The 21217-nt window shown below is 38.4% G+C and overlaps 1 protein-coding gene across 1 annotated transcript in view; it reads right to left on the bottom strand.

The window, feature by feature from the left end:
- The window catches only part of RAB38 (RAB38, member RAS oncogene family), a 62787-nt gene that overhangs the window by 27255 nt on the left and 14315 nt on the right, over positions 1-21217 (bottom strand). The window contains exon 2 of the mRNA XM_003254519.2: positions 9488-9768. Coding sequence (XP_003254567.1) covers positions 9488-9768 — 281 coding nt within the window. The remainder of the gene's footprint in view (positions 1-9487; positions 9769-21217) is intronic.

The raw sequence follows: 21217 nt of genomic DNA, 5'->3' as shown, positions 1-21217 counted from the left end.
GTTAACATTGGTTCTGACAGAAGAGACAGTGTCTTTGTCTACTGGTTTTCTTTTAAAAGTAGAAAGCCGGAAAGAATGAGAACATGTGCATCAGCGTTCAAAAGATTTGTATACATTTTTAGAAATCTAAAATTAATAGAGAAGTAGTAATAGGTTTAGCAGAGTATAGATACTATGGTCTAAAGGGTGTATAGAGGGAGATATGGAAAATAGTAGGGCTAATTAATTCCCTCGAAATCCAAGAAGCTCAACACTTACACAGTAATTGTAGTTGAAATCAGGGAGACTGGTTGGAAGTCCCAATGGGGACATCAACCCTGTCCCTTCTCCATTCTTCCACATAGGATACCAGCAGTCAGACATTTACACCCCTAGTCAAATTCTGGTTTATCTTCTGAATAAACTAAAGAAAGGAGACTTGAGACTCGAGAGACACCAACTAGCGTGCCCCTGTAGGTGGTATGGAGATGGAAAAAATAATCAACTAAAGGCTGCAAATATGGCAGCTGGGCTACTCTTCCCCTCTACTAAGAACTCTAACATCTTCACCCTTAGTGGGAAAGAAGAGTTTTTCTATAGAGAAAAGACCTTCAACAACTGACATGTAGTCCCCAGTGAAAACCAACCTAAAGCAAAACCCATAAATCAACACTCACCATAGCCACTATTCAACAAGCCTTCCTAGACACACAGAGCTCAGTATCTGCTTCTGACTGTCTTGCTCTCAAAATTTTTAAAGGGACCATCAACATAAAACAGAGGAACAAAAGTGGACTGAAAAAATAATTCTAAAGAAATAGATAATGCAAAAATCAGAAAAAACTTCAGAAAAATAATTCAGTATCTTCACAAATATAATAAACTATTACATTCTTAGGATTTTTGAAAAAGAATAATCAGGAAAATATTGAGTTATTCAAAATTAAAACTATGATTGCTGACATTAAAAATTATAATAAAAGACTGGAAAATTGCAGCAAACTAGTAAACAGAATAAAACAGAAATTGCTGAAGTGCTGAAAAAATCATAAGCTCATAGACTTAGCTCAGGTTACACTAAACTAGTTTCATAAAGAAAGAACACAGAAAACAACGGGAAGAAAATTATCAAAGAAATAACATTTTTCAGAACATGAGTTTGTAAATTGAAAGAGCTTACAAAGGGCCCAGAACAATAAATGAACAAAGGTTTATATAGAGCACAGGATTGTGGACTTTCGGATTACCAGGGATAAAGAGATGATTCTAAAAACTACCAGACAAAAGAAATCAGCTTATGCACAAAGCTTTAAGAATGAGAATGGTATGAGACTTCTGAAGAATAATGCTAAATGCTATATTACACTGAAGCAATGCCTTCAAGTTGTAAGGGGAAATTATTTTAAACTGAGGAATCGATACCCATCTAGAGAGTTAAAATTGTGTGAGGGTTAGAAAATACATATTTGGAGATATCAAGTACCCAGAAATGTCATGCAGCTTTTCCTAAGCAGTAGCAGGAGGCTGTGTTCCAGCAAAACAGGACAAATAATTAGAATCCAGGGAGCAGGCAATTCCACACACAAGAATGTCAAAGCGAAGTCCCAGGATTACAGCCATGTGCCGGCTCTACAGGGCATTCAAAAAAAAATGCATAAGGAAAGTAGAGGATTCTGGGATGGAGATCTCCAAGACAAAACCAGTCTCAACAGAATAAACAATATAATGGAAATTTTTTAAAACATTAAGGAATATTCATTGAAAATAAGCACAGACAGCAAACTATGTGAGTGAATAATATTTTCATATCTAATGATATAAACCATGATTTTTGTCATGATTCAACCAAAAGCAGTGACAGAATTTTACTGAAAAGATGGGAAAGTGGGGGAAGTAGGTAAGAAAATTAAATTCTCATCTAGAAAAGCAAATTATTAATGAGTATGTAGAAATCTAATAAATCAAGAAATAGCAATATAAGACTATCATTTAGACACAGAGAAGTAAAAAAAAAAAAATAGGGAAGAAGAGATTTGAATAGAGAGAGTTGGGTTCTAATTCTGACTCTGCCACCTGCTAACCACAGGATATTGGGTAAATTGTTCAACTTCTTTAAGTCTCAGTTCCTTAATATACAATATGGGCATAGTAATAGCACCTATTTCATAAGGGTTTGTGAGAAGTAAATGAAATAAATAAAGCACTTATCACAAGACCTGTTAAACATGAATTTTATACATACAATTTTTATTATTATTATTATTATTATTATTTTGAGGTAGAGTCTCACTCTGTCACCCAGGCCAGAGTGCAATGGCGCGACCTTGGCTCACTGCAAGCTCTGACTCGCGGGTTCACGCCATTCTTCTGCCTCAGCCTCCCGAGCAGCTGGGACTACAGGCTCCCGCCACCATGCCTGGCTAATTTTTTTTGTATTTTTAGTAGAGACGGGGTTTCACCATGTTAGCCAGGATGGTCTCGATCTCCTGACCTTGTGATCCGCCCACATCAGCCTCCCAAAGTGCTGGGATTACAGGCGTGAGCCACCACGTCTGGCCTATTATTCTTAATATTAAGATTCTTGTGGTCTTGTTTTGACAATTTGATGATGACTGATAATGATAGGTAACTCGGTAGTAACAACATGTTCTTGATTAGATATCTTAGAAAAATGATGAGAAGCTTGTTTTTGCTTTCTAAAATGAAATACCCAGGAGTTCCTAAAGGTGGGTTCCTAATGCCACACTGCACAATATCCATTAAAAAGGAGTTCTCAGTGCTTCCCTTCAGTCTTCCTTTGAGGCCTCTCTTATTCTTGGCAACCCAGATTAAACACCAAAGAAGCTGCATCACTCACAGGTGGAGGTAACAGCTTTTTCTTCAGCTGCTCTCACTGCTCTTGTAAAAGCCATCAAATTATCTGGAGCTTCATACTATATTGTAAATATTTGTTTATTTGGGTGTCTTCCAGGAGTTGAACCTAGTAAGAAACTGTGCCCTCTATTATCAGCGGCCCACAGTGCTTAGCAACGTGCCTACTTGAGTATATAGTAGGTATTCAAAGAATACTTGGAGAATGAATAAATGAACGAATAAATGAGTTAACAAATTCCAACACAATGCGTCTTAACCAGGGTGCAAGTCAAAATCACCAAAGGAGTGTTTTCCAAAAACATATATTCTAAGCCCCTCTAGACTTCTCTGAGAATAGGGCCAAGGCATGTGCAATCTTACCAAGCTCCTTACATGTCCCTGATGCACAACTTTTACAAGAATCACTGTCATGGAATAGATAGAGTGCTAGACTGGATCTGAAGTCTAGGCCTGGTCTCACCAATGAAAATAATTGAAAATCCTCCCCAGAATTCTGTTTCTTTCCTAGTAAAAAAGACAAATTTGACAGCCATTGCAGGTGGCTCAAATGACAGTAGCTAAAACACAAATGAGAGATACATGTAAAACAGGATTATAAGAATTTCAGTGAAGAAAATTGCTATATTCTGGTCCTGGAGTGTGAAGGAGGAATGACCTGTATAATTCAGTGCACAAGCTAATGTTAGATTCCTGTGGAATGTTATGTGGCATTGCCAAGCAAAGAATTTGCAAATCTCAGTTGAGGGCCCAAGGCAAGGCATTAAGGTAGGGGGTGCAGCTTCCCTCACCTTCATTTTTCTTCTTTACTTCTCCATCCACACTGCAGGGCTCTACAGTCTCCCTCCTGTGCAGTTTCTAAAGAGCTTTCTGGATGAAAGGAGTTACATAATGTGGAGTCCTCCTGGGAACTACAGTGGTAAATTAATTTTTCTGCTTCTACACAGTTATCTAAGGACATAAATACTCTGCATGGGCAGGGCCAAGAATAATAGAATAAAATAATCTTTTGAAAGATTCCTTAAAAGGCAGTGCATCAAAATATTCTTTTCCATCCAATAAACACTGACCAAGTGATTACTCTCTGCATGCAAGCCATTGTGCTGAGTAATGACCAGGAGGATTCACAATGCAGTGCAGGGGCCAGCCCCATAAGGAAATCATCTTAACATAGCATGGTAAGGTATAGGAGAGACTGTAACAGGTAATGCTAGAGCCAAGTCCTGAAGGAAGAGTGAGAGACAGGTGCATAAAGCTAGGAAGCATGTTCCAGGCAGGGGAAATACCAAGGTGTGATGGGGGACTTGATGCAATTTAGCACAACCATGGAATAAATGGAAGGAGTAGAGATAGGCTTGGAGAAGCAGAAAAAAAATCTCACTATTGCGGTCTTCTATGCTCAAGAATGAGGGGTTTCTAAAGAATGAGTGACCTGGTTATATGGTATCCAGCTTGAGTGTCTGTGTGGATGTAGGGTCTCCAAATTGGATAATTATATTTTCAGAAAAGCTGATGAATTCCGTTTCAGATATGTTGGGTTTGAGGAGTTCTCTGAGTGATATCCAAGTAGAGATCCAGAGGAATATGAAAGTCTGAAGTTTTAGAAACAAGTCCATGGCTAGAGATAGAGATCCAGGAGGAAAGATCCAAGCTCAAAGATAACACGCCTTACTTTCTAGATGTTTTCTTCCTCCCACAGGCTCATGGAAACAGGCCTACAAGGATTCTTTTTTCTCAGATAGAATCAAGGCAGACCTGACTCTGTCCCCACCCCTAGAAAACAGCAGAACCATCTGGGCACAAGACATATTTTTTGATGACTGTTTAATTGTGGTCTCAGTGGGCAGTGATTTTGCCCCTCCAACGAGACGACATTTGGCAATATCTGGAGATATGTTTGATTATCACAACTGATTGGGGTGTTGGGTGCTACTGATCTTAAGTGGGTAGAAACAAGGGATGTTTCTAAATATCCTACCTTGCACAGTACACACACTCTTCCCTCCCAATCCCAGCTAAGAATTATTTGGCCCCAAATGCAATAGTGCTGAGGATGAAAAGCCCTATGCCTTATATCAGGATTTGCCAAATTTTCTAAGGAAAAGGCACTAATTTCATAAGAGTTGTTATTTAGTTGGCATTTGTCTTTTAATAAAAATCAAATATGGTCACCCTTTGATTTTTGGACATTACTAAGAAACTGCTGAATCTTTGAGTTCAGACTTCTACAGTCCATTAGGATTCTCAGCCGGAAGAGTTTATGCTAATGGACATGGTTTGACACACTGCAAAGTTTTGCTCTCTGTTTCCCCTCCACCTTATACTTTAGCCTCATTGAATCTCAGCATTGTCAGCACTTTCTGTTATTTCTCAACTCCATGGCTTTCACGTGCTGTTCCCTCTGCCTAGAATACCTTTATCCTTCCATCTCTGCCTTTGGAAAGTCTACAGATTTTACAAGTCTGTGTTCCCCTCCTACCTTCCTACCCTCATACATCATATGGCCTCTACAGGTTTCCTCAAGAGGTGTCCTCTCGCCAACAGACATGCCTGGTACTACCTAGGAGATAGATATATGCCAGGACAGCTCATATAGTGCATTTCAGCCCTCTCTTCTGATGGATAGTCCTTGCCTAGAGAAATGAGGCCATGGTGTAGATAGCTGAGTGACTGCATCCTTCTGACCTCAGAAAAACAGGCCTTTCCTCAACTAGACTCAGCTCTAGGGTCACAAGGAATTCTGAATCTGAGAAAGACTGCTGAGAAGCATGGAAGCACTTTTGCAGATCGTGGAAAATGTGGGCTTTGACCAGATAGCTAGGGGTCAGAATCATGACACAAGGCTGCATGGCTTTGAGCAAGTCCCTTAATCATGCCATGACTCCTTCTCTCTATGGAAAATAGGAATAATGCTTCATTATTGTAGGAATTAGTGATAATAGCTGTGAAATGCCTGGAAGGTTCTTAGTATGCAATAAGTGATTGCCCTCTCTATAAATAATTAAAGTTGCACATATAATTTCAAGAGATTCTTGGAGCATCCTGTGCACTGAAGCATGGATCCTCTTTTACAGCCAGCCCATGGTGTCATGAATTGCTTAAGTCCCTTTCCATAGGTATCTGTAGAAAAAGGTGTTGGAGTCAGGCAATTCCTGAAGAAAGAGTTAATACTTAGCCAGAGCAAGAATTATTTGTTGGGGCAGAGTATCAGAATCAGGGATTCTAATTTGGGCTCTGGAGACTCCTTACTACCAAAGCCAGGATATTTTTCTGTGTTTCTTCTCTCACATCCAGAGCTGGACTTTGCTGGGCAAAATGAAATGCAGACAAAGAATGTCCACTGCATTATAATCCCATACAGTGTGACCATCATGGACAAAAGCAGAAAGGTGAGAAAAAGATAGGTAGTTCTGACAATGGCTAGAAGAAAAGTACATGTGAGAAAAGGCCTTTCCTTATCCAACTCACCCAACAATTCCATGTGAATTGCTCCATTTTGTCACATTTCTTGGAAGACGTATTTACACATCTGTATATCTGTCATTAGACTTTAAACTCCTAGAGATCAGGACCACATTTTGCTCATTTATCTATCCCAGTCCCTGGTCTACCATGTATCAATTGCTCAATTAATAGTTATTACATAAGGTCAGACTACAAAAGGTTATATGGTAGTGCAATGTGGTTGTTGGGTGGCTAAGCTGTTCTGTCAGCACATCTAGCTTGAAATCCTGACTCTTCCACATACCACTATGAGATCTTTAGCTAGTCACTCTCTAATTTAAACTTTAATTGCTTCATCTGTGAACAGAAAAAGTAACAGTACTTACCGTACAAGATTATTTCAAGGATAAGTTAAAATGTATGTAAAGCCACTAGCACAGTGGTTGGCTAAAGAGAAGCTATTCTTATTTTGAGACATCAGTGGTAAACTTTGAAGCATAAATTGTCAGATGGTAAATAATTGAAGCTTTGCAGGCTATAAGGTCTCTGTTACAACTGTTTAACTTTGTAGTTGTAACATAAAAGCAGCCATTGACAACATGTAAACCAATGAGCACAGCTGAGTTCCAACAAAACTTTATTTACAATACAGGGCAGGCCATATTTGGCCCACAGGTCATAGTTTGCTAATGCATGTTCTAGGGTGTCTAAATTTAAATCATTAAGAAGTAGAACCTACAGAAGATTCTTGAACTAGGCAGTGACAAAATCAAAGTCATCCCTTGAGCAGGTTTTTAACACCATGCAAAACACTACTTTGAGCAAAGTCTGGAGTCAGGTTATTATGATTGTCCAAACATGAAACAGGAAAGATCTGAGCTCTAAGTAGTGAAAATATGAACCATGCAGGATAGAATGACATATGCAACACCCTGCCTTCTACAAACCAAACTATGGTTATAGCCTCTGATCGTTCGTTTCTATTCTCCTATTATGCAGTATCTTAGTTACAGCTGGATCTCAGATTGTCTGGTAAATTATAAGCATTGATGTAGGGAACCTCTAGAGAATCGATTAGCTAAAGATAAAATATTGTTATTAATTTATATTGATCCTTAAATAGATTACTAGCTTGAATTTGAGACTCATACCCTTCACCTATTCCCAACTTCAGAAAACAATTTTCATTCTTCATGTAGGGCATTAATAATCTGTCAGAAATGATGATTCAAATAGTTGTACTACAGACTGGTGGACATTATGTGAAATCACTATTAAACACAGCCATCATTTCCTGTATATTATGATTCTAAGTTTGCTCTGGTTTTAGATTTCAAATCAGGCCCTTCCTTTTATGTCCCTAAGTATAACGAGCTCAAATCAGATCAGCTAAAAATACAGGGTTAAATGTGCTGTGACAAATTAAGTCAGTGGAGGTATATCTTACAACTTCATCTGAATTATTTGGAGATGGATGCCTACAACCTACAATTGGTGGAATCTAGGTCATCTGCCTGTGCCTAGCTGCAAAGGAAGCAAAAGAAGAAAGTTTTATGAGTTCTTATGGAGAGGTGAGCTTCCTACAGCTGGAGATTCCCCAAAGATAGCAAATGTATTTAACAGTTGTTAGAAAGCCAAACAACATGAGAAATATCCACTACACTGTGAAACATCCATTCCTCTCCCTAAAAGAAACTAATACCATCTTATAGAGAACAGTATTAGATATATTCCTTTTCTCAGCAGAAGGATACACATTAACATTTTTATTTTTAGCTTCAAAGCTAAAATAAAGCTGTGACAGAGAAAGTGGCACCACTGCCCTTTTCTTCCTCTCCATCATCTCCAATCCAAGTGCTTGCTTAATTGTGCTGGTCTTTGTAATTTGGTGGTATTCTCAAATCCAGGTTTTCTTTCCTATCTATAGCCACTACTCCAGTTTAAGGTCTCATTATGTTCCCATAGAACGTGATAACTACCATGCCACTGTGTCTCCTGGTTCACCGCCCTCCAATCCATCTTCCTATAGTTTCTCCAAGGCAAACTGGACCATTCTACTTTCCAGTAGAAAACCCATTAGAGGTTCCTCCTCAGCCTATTGGAATGATGACCATTCCAGCAATATTTTCAAACCATTTGCTAATGAGGTGCACAAATGTTCACTATAAGGCCAAAGTGTGAACTCCATAAGTACGGAGCCCATGGCTATCTTATTCACAGCTGAATCCCAAAAACTAGTGCAGTACTTGTTCCTACGAACATTTAATATTTGAATAAAAGTGGAAAAATCATGATATAAAACCATGTAAAATGCAATCCTAATAACATAATTATACGCACACACACAAAAATCAGAAAATACAGCAAAAATGGTTATTCTTTTGAAATTTTAGTTATGGTTTTTTATGGATTTTCAAATTTTGCCATGAAAGGTTTTTTTCTCCTGTGATACTGAGATTTTTAAAATACAGGCAAAAACCAAAAGAGAGTAGAACAAAAGCCAGGCACCTGACATATCAGATGGCAACATGAGGGAACAATGAGAAGTATATTATCTTCATCACACCATACAGGATCCTTCATCTTCCAGCCCTGCCCCAGCTCCACCTCCTGCCACTTTTCTGCCATCCAGGGGAGACAGCATGGCCAAGCTATGCTGTGTTCTTCACATTTGTGCTTGCTGTCTATTCTCTGTTACCCCACTATTCCGGTATGCCCAATGTAGTGTTTGCCATCTTTTCTTTCCTAGGAGCAAGCACAATTCCTGACGTTCGGGTGAACATATTAAATATTGATTGTGTAAATTAACTAACACATGAATAAGGCCTTTACTATAAAATCATACTCACCTAATAAAGTTGTGGTGAGGACTAAATAGCAAAATGCATGCAAAATATGCCTGGCTCATAGTAAGACCTCAAAAAGCAAACACAAGCAAACACAGTTATCAACTATTACTATTGTAACCTTGTATAAGCTGCCTTGCTTCTCTTGCCACAATGATCTTAAATTGTAAATAATAATTCCTGCCTTACCTACTCATTGCATTGAGATGAGAAAGGGCTTAGAGCAATTTAAAAACCATAAATCACTAAACAAACATATTATTATCATTACGATGATGGTGATGATTATGTGCCATTTTCTTTGTGAACCTTGCTTATATTAAGCTTATTATTTAAAGTCACATTACCTTTGCTGATGTTTCAAACCATCCTACGAAACCGTGCTCCTTGCAGAACTGGTCCATCTTGAGGCCATTGTTCATGAGCACATCCTTCCCCTGGTCACATTTGTTGGCCAACAAAACCACTGAAACCGGTTTGCCATTAGGGAGACTTAACTTGGAGTCCAAATCATTTTTCCACTTTGCCACTGCTTCAAATGTGGCTGGCCTGGTGACATCGAAGACAATAAATGCACCCATAGCTTCTCGGTAATAGACCCTCGTCATGTTTCCAAATCTTTCTTGACCTGACACCAAAAAGAAATAAAAATAAAAATGTATTAAAATTGCAAACTGAATCATATTAGAACTTCATGAAGCCTCCAAGCTTAGCAAGTCAATCAGTAAAGTGTTTCATCTTTATTGATAATCTTTAAAGAGTGAACTAAATACGCAATCATGCAGCTTTGTTCTTGATTTTTGAGTTCAGAAGGGAATTCATTCATTTAACAAATATGTACTGAGAAATTTCTGTGTACCATGTAATATTCTAGACCTATGCAAACATAGTATTCCAGTAGCCACATATGGCTATTTAAATTAAATGAACAAAAACTAAACAAAATTTTTAATTCAAATATTCTGTCACCCTAGCTAGCTACATTTCAAGTGTTCAGTAACTGCATGTCGCTAGTGCCTACTGTATTAGACTATGCCAATAATGAAACATTTCCATCAGTATAGAACATTCAATTGGGCAACACTGTTCTAAATATTTGGGATGCTCTGATTAAAACATAACAATCCCTGCCACCATGGAGATTACATTTTAATGGGAAGACAGATTCTAAACAATAAACATAATAAATAACAAAATTATGCAGTATGTTTAAAAGGGATCCTCAATCTAGTCCAATTAAAGGTTATAATACTAGCTACCATTCATTCATGTTTACTAACCATGAGAAACGTGATTTACATAAGTGATCATTAAGGTGCAATTATTACCCCCATTTTAAAGTGAGAAAATTGAGACTTGGTCTAAGTAACATTCTCAAATCATACAGATAGTAAGCTTAAGAAATCATAATTAAAACCTGAGCTGTTTGAATCTAGAGCTCACAGTCTTTTACCAACATTAAATACTCTCAACTACTAAATTATAGGCTTGTACTCTCCTCTGCAGGCTTAGATACCAGGACCAGAAGACCATCCCATTGAATTTGACTGAACAGATATTTATTGGACATCTATTATATTGATGCCAGTTTCTGGACTCTTGCTCAGAATGTAACAGTAAACTAGATAGTCTCTACCCTTAAATACTCTACAACCTATTGGATAAGAAAAGCTCTCCTACAGCAAAACACTAAATAAGTTTTGTTGTTGTTGTTTAGGATAAGGATTGGTTTTAGAATTAGAATCAGCTGCAATCAGTTTTGCTCTGATGCTTAATGTTCTGATTGAATATTGTCAAGTTTCTTAAGCACTCTAAGTTTATTCTTCCTTATCTGCAAATTGGCAATAGTAATATGTACTACAGAGTGTTGCCATGTGGATGAAGTGAATTAATATATGCAACGCACCCAGCATAGTACCTTATACTTGAGTTTTCCTTCTCTTTTGGCAGCATGTTAAATAATATGAAAGAAAATATGGCAAAAGTTCTGAAATCAGAGTTTCAGATCAGAGTTTGTGACAAAAAAATTACAAGTATTTCAGCTGAATAACAAAAATGAACAAAATCCTACTACTTCTAACTCTGTCAGTTAATGGTTGCTGAAGACAGGGGCTAATGAAGACTTGTATTTTCTGAACTCAAAACCCCAGAAGTATGTGACCAGACAAAGCCTTTTTATTCTGGTTTGGGAATTTATTTATGTTAAGAGTCTTATAAAGTTATATAAATTAAAACAAAGTTAGTGTGTATTTAACAAGTCGACTTTTCTTGGAAAGAGTAAAATGCTAAAACTGGGATGTATCTAGGAAAATATAGGTTAACATATCTCTAAGAAGAACACTTCACCCTTAATTTTGAGCTAAAAACTTTATGATGGTAAGTTTTAATTCAAGTTAGCAAGCTGTTTTGTAGATGGTTACATTTACATTGGTAGTAGCATTGAAATTGTAGGAGAAGGCTCCCTAAACACTTAGTGAAAATGAATGGAGGTCGAGGGCTCTGGTCCCAGTGTGTGAGCCTGTGTGCACAAGCAAGTATCACTGGAAAAAAAGAGTATTTTGTCACAGCCAGCACATGACGATCTTACAGTATTTCTTTTTTTTTTTTTTTTTTTTTTGAGACAGAGTCTCGCTCTGTCACCCAGGCTGGAGAGCAGTGGCACAATCTCGGCTCACTGCAAGCTCCGCCTCCCAGGTTCACGCCATTCTCCTGCCTCAGCCTCTCCGAGTAGCTGGGACTACAGGCGCCCGCCACCACGCCCGGCTAATTTTTTTGTATTTTTAGTAGAGACGGGGTTTCACCTTGGTCTGGATCTCCTGACCTCGTGGCACGCCCACCTCGGCCTCCCAAAGTGCTGGGATTACAAGCGTGAGCCACCTCGCCCGGCCTAGTATTTCTTATATGGGTTATACCAGAGATGCATTTTTTTATCCCACAGTTGTCTAGTCAACGAAAGAAAGGGGCAAAATACTTTCCACATGACACATAAGCCACAGATGAACTTTTAGTTTTCCCAAATAAGTTTTAAATTTCTTTTTTTCTTTTTAAATTCCTGGTGCAAACAGTGATCTCCTTTGAAACTGCCCAGGGTGGCCATGACATTTCAGAAAAACAGGGGAAAAAAGCCTTCTGTGATTACTCAGAACTTCCAAGGCCTTTAGGCTTTTAAAGGATGTCTTATGATCTCTTTCAAGGATCTAATCAGATGAAGAGTAAAGTCATGGGTTATTCAATAATCTGCTTGTCCAGAGGTTTTCATAGTAGAATAAGGCAGTCCTCAAGAATAAAGATTTTGCACTTTAAATATATGATAAAGAGTTATTTTAAGACCATACAAAAAGCAATACATAGGCTATACCTTCATAGAAAATCAAAAAAGGAAAATGTGTGTGTGTGTGTGTGTGTGTGTGTATGTGTGTTTGAGTTTGTGAATGTATGTGTGTCAGATCAGAAATAAGAAGAAGACAGCTTGTTTCTACAAAGAAAAGATGTTTATATGTTCAGGTCACTGAGCCAGGCCACTTGGAAAGTTTATATTTTTGGCATTCCAGCAAGAGGTCACATTTAGATCAGAGCATTTCTAGCACTCACATTTTTTCCTTCCTTTGTCAGCTGACAGTCCTCTTTGCTCTTTCCTATTCAAAGAATGAGAACCATGTGACTCAGATTGAGTGCCTACTTTTGGACAAAGTAGAGACCTGATGAATTCATCATAGTTAAATTTACTTTTTAAAAAATGACTATAATTCAAAAACTTCCCTTGGTTTTAGATCACTTATTCAACACACACTTACGGAATAGCTAATGTGGCTAAAGCTCTATACTTTGTGCTGGAAATATACAGTTTTTGCCCAGGAGGAAATTCTAAACTAAGTTTTGTCACACTGGATTACTGCACTGAAAATAATCCACTTCCACATAGGTCCCCAATGCTCTTAAACACACACTTCATAGCAGTGTAGATGTGGCTCATGATTCAGCTTTCAGCTATGAAGGGTGTTAAATGGGAAAGGAATCAACCAAATCACAAAAGTTAATATAATGGCTGCAGGAACTATTTAGATAATCTCACAGCAGAAGACACCAACTTGAAAAGTCAGAAGACATGGTCTTAATTTTACTTACTGGTTACCAGAACAGGCTCAGACACATGTATTTATCTCCCTGAGACTCAGTTTTCTTATCTATAAAATGAACTTGGTGTGGCTGATCTCAAAAGCTCCTTCCTCATGCCTTAGATTAAATCAAACTTTGGCCCTCTGTCCCAACAGCCAGAAATGGTCCACTTGGTGTCATAGACCCAGCTAAAAATACACACAAGCATCACAGCTAAAATGTGTATCTAGCAGTATTTTTGCTTCAAGTCATCTTCTAACTCCCTCCTCAATCCTTCAACCAAAGAGGCTCCAGTATCCAACTAACATTTCTACTTCAGAGGTAGCCTTTGGCTGTGCCCCTCCTCTCCCCCAGCACTGCTCCTGCTCCACCTCAGCCCCTCATTGCTCCTCACCTGGACCCCTGGCAGCTCCCTAAATGGGATCTCAGTATCTAGGCTCTCATCAATCTCTCTCCCCAAATATAAACATAAATGTAAGCACAAGTCTTCAGCAGCTGCCATTCTGGCAGCATAAGAAATCACCTCTGGCAGCGGAAGGTTCCATCGTGTAATGGTTAGCACTCTGGACTCTGAAATCACCTCTGGCACCTAAGAAATACCCACCCCTGGTTGGGTTGTACTTCTCAGAGATTCTGTATTGTGTTGTTTTTGTGCAGAGATCAGGAATTTGTGTTTTTAAGCCATCTCTAACTGATGTTAGTGTATGACCTAGTCTTAAAACTGCTATTTCTTTTTTTTCCCCCAAGAGGGATTAGATTAGAGCCTTTTAGCATGCCTCAGCCACATGGAAATAGCAAGATAGTGCATAAAGACCAACTGTGTGGGCTTTATATCAAGAAAGAAAATGGGAATCCACCAGGACAACCCAAATTGAAGGACACCCCAAATCCCAGGGAGGGGAACATGGGCAAACAGTCCCTTTGATGGCATTCAGCTAATAAAAGTGAGAGGAGCTCAGGTACATGAGAGAGGCAGAGGGCCTCCCTCTGTGACTTGCCTTTCCATTGGGGATCCCAGCAAAGCATGCCAAGGGAAGGAACTTTGTTTCTCCCAAGCCCTAGAGCTAACTTGTGGAGTTTCTTGGAGACATTGTGAGGGAAAGACGTGAGGAACAGCTGCAGACATTTTCCCAGACCCAGGACCAAGATCAGGATGCCATTTTTAATCCGAGTGCATAGAAAGGCAACCATTCCTTCTAATCTCTAGCCAGAGACCAGAGCACTCACTCTAGAGTTGCGTAGGAGCCTCCACAGCCAGAACTGTGGAAAGCCCCTCAGCAGTAGGTGCTAGAATTGTGTTCTCCTCTGTCACAACCTTGGGACAGGAGGAGAGCTGATAAAGCTGCAGTTTCTACTGGGCAGTAATACTTGTATCTAGGGACAGCTTGGCAATCTGGAACCAATCTGCAGGTGTCCGGCCTGCTCCCCTGAGATTGTGGTGTAGCAGGGCCCTCTCTGCTCTACTCCCAGGCAGAAATCCAGGCATTTGGAGCACCCACTTGCCTGGACCAGCAGCCTGACCTGCCCCACCCATGACAGACATAGATCGTGGTACAGCAAGTCCCTCTCCACTCCATGGCTAGGCAGATATCCAGGCATTCAGATGACATGTTCACCTGGAGCAGTAGTCTGACCTGCACCACTCATCCTGTGCAGTCAGCCTGGTGCTGGGAGGCTAACTGTTTCACACCAGGGCAGATCTCTGGGCATTCAAAGCACCTGCTCATCTGGCCCAGCAGCCTGAGCCACCACACCTGTCCTGAACATAGACCATGAGGCAAAAAGGCACACTCTGCTCCATGCCCAGGCAAATCTCCAGCCATTAGAAGCACCAGCTCACCTGAATTGGCAGCCTGAGCCATCCCACCCCTCCTGTGCAGAGATTGCAGTGCAAGGATAGCCTCTCTGCTCTACATCCAGGCAGCTCTCTAGGCATCTGAAGCACTTACTCTCTTGGATTAGGGGTTTATAGGCTGCTACTCTTCCCATAGAGTTGGGGCTGAAGAGATTTCCCAGCTTGATGCTGAGGTACACAACTGGACATTTGGTGCTCCCCCCCAGATTCTCCCTCGGCACAGTTGCTTGCACCTGCCATTAGGGGACTTGTAGATGAACCTACCTGGTCTGGCCCCACCCACTGTGGCCCCCAATCCCCTTGGCTGAGCAGGGAGCTCAGACCACTGTGTGTTCCAAGTATCAGCCCATTGCCTGAGGCAACAGAGAGCTTCCGCCAGTAAACAAGGATCAAGTATATACCTAGCCACATTGGCCACAGCCTGCTATCATGCATAAGCACTATCTACTGACTTATAGGTCAAACTGCACAGCCCAATAATAAACCTGCAGAAAGAAGTACATAAGGCTGCAGAAGCAAAACCAAAAGACTCTATGGAGTGGGGGAAAGGGAAACGAAAAAGGAAAGAAAAAAATAGCAATAGTATGATAGGGAAATAAAGAAAAAAAATCCTATAAACATGAAAATAATTATAAAAATTAGAAGTCCCAAAATTTCCAAATGAAAAGGAACAAGCACAAAAATCCTGATACTATGAAAAATATGAATGCAGTGACACCATCAAAGGATTGCACTAGCTTTCTAGCAAAGGTCCCTAATGAAAATAGAAACTCATGGATTGCAAGGAAGCTCAATGAGATCCAATACAAGATTGAAAAGAAACATCTAAAGCAGTCCAGAAAATGAAGGAGGAGATAAATCTTAAAAAGTAATTAATCATAGCCTCTAGAATTGGACAACTCACTTAAGGAACTTCAAAATACAATTGAAAACTTTATCAGTAGACTGAACCAAGCAGAAGAAACCATTTCAGAGCTTGAGAACTGGTCTTGTGAACTAACCCAGTCAGACATACATAAAAAAAGAGAATATTTTTTAAATGAAGAAAGTCTTTGACAAATGTGGGATTATGTGAAAAGATCAAAGCTACAAATTATTGGCATTCCTGAGACAGAAGAAAAATTTAAAAACCTCGAATACGTATTTGGGGGGATAATTCAAGAAAATTTCCCTAACCTTGCTAGAGAGGTAGACATTTAGTTACAAAAAAATCCAGAAAACACCTGCCAGATAATATACAAAATGAACATCACTAAGGCATATAGTCACCACATTGTCCAAGATCAATGCTAAAGAAAAAAATCTTAAAGGCAGCTAAAGAAAAATGTCAAATTGCGTAAAAAGGAAACCCCATTTGGCTAACAGTGGACATCTCAGCAGAAACTTTACAAGCCAGAAGAGACTGGGTGCCTTTTTTCAGCATTCTTAAAGAAAAGAAATTCCTATCAAGAATGTCATATCTCAGTTGGGCACAGTGGCTCATGCCTGTAACCCCAGCACTTTGGGAGGCTGAGGCAGGTGGATCATGAGGTCAGGAGTTCGAGACTAGCCTGGCCAACATAATGAAATCCCGTCTCTAATAAAAATACAAAAATTAGCTGAGTGTGGTGACACACACCTGTAGTCTCAGCTACCTGGGAGACTGAGGCAGGAGACACACTTGAACCTGGGAGGTGGAGGTTGCAGTGAGCCAAGATCGTGCCACTGCACTCCAGCCTGGGTGACAGAGCAAGACTTTGTCTCAAGAAAAAAAGAAAAATTCATATCCCACCAAACTAAGTTCGTAAGTGAAGGAGATTTTAAAAATCTTTCAAAACAAGTAAGTCCTAAGGGAATCTGTTATCACTAGACAAGCCTTACAAGAAATCTTTATGGGAGTTCTAAATATGGCAATGAAAAAACTATACTGGCTACCACAAAAATATACTTAAGTGCATAGCCCACAGCCCCTATAAAGCAACCACACAATAGAAACTTATATTTCAAAGCAAACCAGCTAATAACTTTGTGATAAGATCAAAACCTCAAACATAAATATTAACCTTGAACATAAATGGTCTAAGCTCCCCACTTAAAAGGCACAGAATGGCAAGTCGGAAACAAAAACAAAACCCATCCATATGCTATCTTCAAGAGATCCATCTCACATGTAATGACACCCATAGGCTCAAAGTAAAGGATTAGAGAAAGATCCAGCACACAAACAGAAAACAAAAAAGAGCCCAGGTTGTCATTCCTATGTCAGATAAATCACACTTTAAACTGGCAACAGTCAAATAAGACCAAAAAGGCCATTACATAATAATAAAGGGCTCAATTCGTCAATAAGACTTAACTGTCCTAAATATATTATGCACACAACATTGGAGTAGTCAGATTCATAAAACAAGTACTTCTAGACCTCTGAAAAGACAGAGACAACCACACAATAATAGTGGGCGACTTCAATATCCCACTGTCCGTATCAGAGAAATGATCAAGGCAGAAAACTAACAAAGAAATTTCTGAACTTGAATTTGACACTTACTGATTGGACCTAACAGACATCTACAGAATACTCTACCCACCAACCACAGAATAACATTCTTCTCATTTGCACAGAACATAGAAAGATTGAACACATGCCCAGACATGAAGCAAGTCTCAATCAATTTGAAAAAAATTGAAAACATATAATCATACTCTTGAACCACAGTGGAATAAAAATAGAAATCAATACCAAAATCTCTCAAAACCACACAATTACATGGAAATGAAAACAACTTGCTTTTGAATGACTTTTGGATAAACAATAAAGGATAATTTTTAAAAAATCTTTTAAATAAATAAAAACAGGGACACAGAATACCAAAATCTCTGGTATGCTGTTAACAGGAAAGTTTATGGTGTTAAATGGCTAATTTAAAAAAGTTAGAAAGATCTTAAATTGACAATCTAACATCAGAACAAAAAAACACTAAAATCAGAGCAGAACAGAATGAAATTGAAACTCAAAAAATACATACAAAGTATCAATGAAAGCAAATGTCGGTTCTTTGAAAGAATGAACAAGATCAATAGACAACAAGCTAAATTAACAAAGAAAAAAAGGGAGAAGATCCAAATAAGCCCAATCAGAAATGACAAAGGTGACATTACAACTGATCCCACAGAAATACAAAAGATTATCAGAGACTATTATCAAACACTTCTTTGCAAACACATTAGAAAATTTAGAGGAAATGAATAAATTCCTAGAAACACACAATCTGCCAAGATTGAATCAGGACGGAATTAAAACCCTGAATAGACCAATAATGACTTCCAAAATCGAATGAGTAATAAAAAACCTACCAACCAAAAAGTCGCAGGCCAGATGGATTCAGAGCCAAGTTCTACCAGACATACAAAAAAAGACTTGGTATCAATCCTACTAAAACTATTTCAAAAAATCAAGAAGTGTCTCCTCCCTAACTCATTCTAGAAAGCCAGCATCACCCTGATACTAAAATCTGACAGACACAATGAAAAAAGAAAACTACAGGCCAATATCCGTGATAAACATAGACACAAAATTCCTCAACAAAACACTAGCAAACCAAATCCAACAGCACATGAAAAAGTCAATTCACTATGATCAAACAGTGCAAGGATACATGGTTGGTTCAACATATATAAATCAATAAATGTGATTCACTACATAAACAGAATTAAAAACAAAAACCATATGATCACCTCAATAGACTCAGAAAAAGCTTCTGATAAAATCCAACATCCCTTCATAATAAAAACCCTCAAGAAAATAGGTATCAAAGGCACATGCCTCAACATAATAAGAGTAATTGATGACAAACCCACAGTCAACATGATACTGAAGAGGCAAAAAGTGGAAGCAATCTCCTTGAGAACTGGAACAACACAAGGATGCCCATTCTCATTGTGCCTATTCAATATAATACTGGCAGTGCTAGCCAAAGCAATCAGGCAAGAGAAAGAAATAAAAAAATCCAAATAGGAAAACAAAAAGTCAAACTATCTCTTCTTGTGGCCAATATGATTCTATACCTAGAAAGCCCTAATGACTCTGAGAACTATAAATGACTTCAGTAAAATTTCAGGCTTCTAGAACTGATAAATGACTTCAGTAAAATTTCGGGATGCAAAAATCAATGTATAAAAATCAATAGCATTTCTATCCACCAATAATGTTCAAGCTAAGAGTCAAATCAAGAACACAATTCCATTTACAATAGCAGCAGAAAAAAAAAAGAAATAAAAAGAAAATAAAATACCTAGGAATACATCTAACCAAGGAAGAAGGTAAAAGATCTCTGCAAGGACAACTATGAAACACTACTAAAAACAATCATAGACGATATAAACAAAGAAAAAAAAATTCCAAGCTCATAGGTTGGAAGAGTCAATATCATTAAAATGGCCACACTGCCCCCCAAAAATCTACACATTCAATGCCATTCCTATCAATCTACCAACATCATTTTTCACAGAACTAGAAAAAACTATCCTAAAATTCATATGGAATAAAAAAAAAGCCCAATAGCCAAAGTAATACTAAGCAAAAAGAACAAAACCAAAGGCATCATATTACTCAACTTCAAACTATAAGGCTACCATAACCAAAACAGCATGGTAATATTACAAAAACAGACACATAGACCAATGAAACAGAATAGAGAAACCAGAAATAAAGCTTCACAAGTACAACCATCTCATCTTTAACAAAGATGACAAAACTGAACAGTAGGGAAAGGACACCCTATTCAATAAGTGGTGCTGGGATAGCTGCCTAGCCATATGCAGAAGAATGATACTGACTCCTACCTTTCACCATATAGAAACATTAATTCAAGATGGAATGAAGATTTAAATGTAAGATCTGAAGCTAGAAGAAACCTAGAAGAAAACCTAGGAAATGCCATTCTGGACATCGGCCTTGGGAAATAATTTATGACTAATTCCTCAAAAGCAATTGCAACAAAAAAAAATTGACAAGTGGAACCAATTAAACTAGAGAGCTTCTGCACAGCAAAAGAAACTATCAACAGAGTAAACAGATAATCTACAGAATGGGAGAAAATATTCACCAAATACACATCCAACAAATGTCTACTATCCATACTTTATAAGGAATTTAAATAACTGAACAAGCAGAAAACAACCCCACTAAAAAAAATGGGCAAAAACATGAACAGACAGTTCTCAAAAGAAGATATATGAGCAGCCAATAAATGTGAAAAAATATCCCATGTCACTAAACACCAGAGAAATGCAAATCAAAACTACTCTTAGATACCATCTCACACCAGTCAGAATGGTTTACCATTTACTAAAAAGTCAAAAAACAACAAATATTGGCAAGGCTGCAGAGAAAATGGAATGCATATACACTTTGAGTGGGAATGAAAATTAGTTCAGCCATCATGGAAAGCAGTTTGGAGATTTCTCAAAGAACTTAAAACAGAACTACTGTTTTAGTCAATCCAGCAATCCCATTCTTTTGTATATATCCAAAAGAAAGCAAATCATTCTACCAAAAAGACGTGCACTCACATGTTCATTGCAGTACTACTGACAATAGCAAAGACATGGAATCAACATAGGTGCCCATCAATGGCAGACTTGTTAAAGACAACGTGGCACATATTCATCATGGAATATTATGCAGCCAAAAAAAGAGAATAAAATCAAATCCCTTGCAGCAACACAGATGTAGCTGGAGGCCATTACCGTAAGTGAATTAATGCAGGAACAGAAAACTAAATACTGCATGTCCTCACTTATAAGTGGGAGCTATACATCAGGTAATCATGGACATGAAGATAATGACAACAGAAACCAGGCACTACTAGAGTGAGAAGAGAAGAAGGGGCAAAAGTGGAAAAACTATTGGGTACTATGCTCACTCCCCGAGTAAGAGGATCATTTGTACCCCAAAGCTCAACATCATGCAATATACCTACATCTATGTCATAAACCTGCATATGTATCCCCCGAATCTATAATAAAAGTTTAGAAAAAAGAAAAGAAAACCTCTATCTCCATTAGAATCCACTATCAAAAGGTAAATCTTACCATTACTCTCTGCTGTTTTAGCTATTCAGTGACT

Source organism: Nomascus leucogenys, chromosome 15, assembly GCF_006542625.1.
Source record: "Nomascus leucogenys isolate Asia chromosome 15, Asia_NLE_v1, whole genome shotgun sequence".
In the NCBI taxonomy this organism is placed as follows: domain Eukaryota; kingdom Metazoa; phylum Chordata; class Mammalia; order Primates; family Hylobatidae; genus Nomascus; species Nomascus leucogenys.
This window is presented reverse-complemented; position numbering and strand designations above follow the sequence as displayed.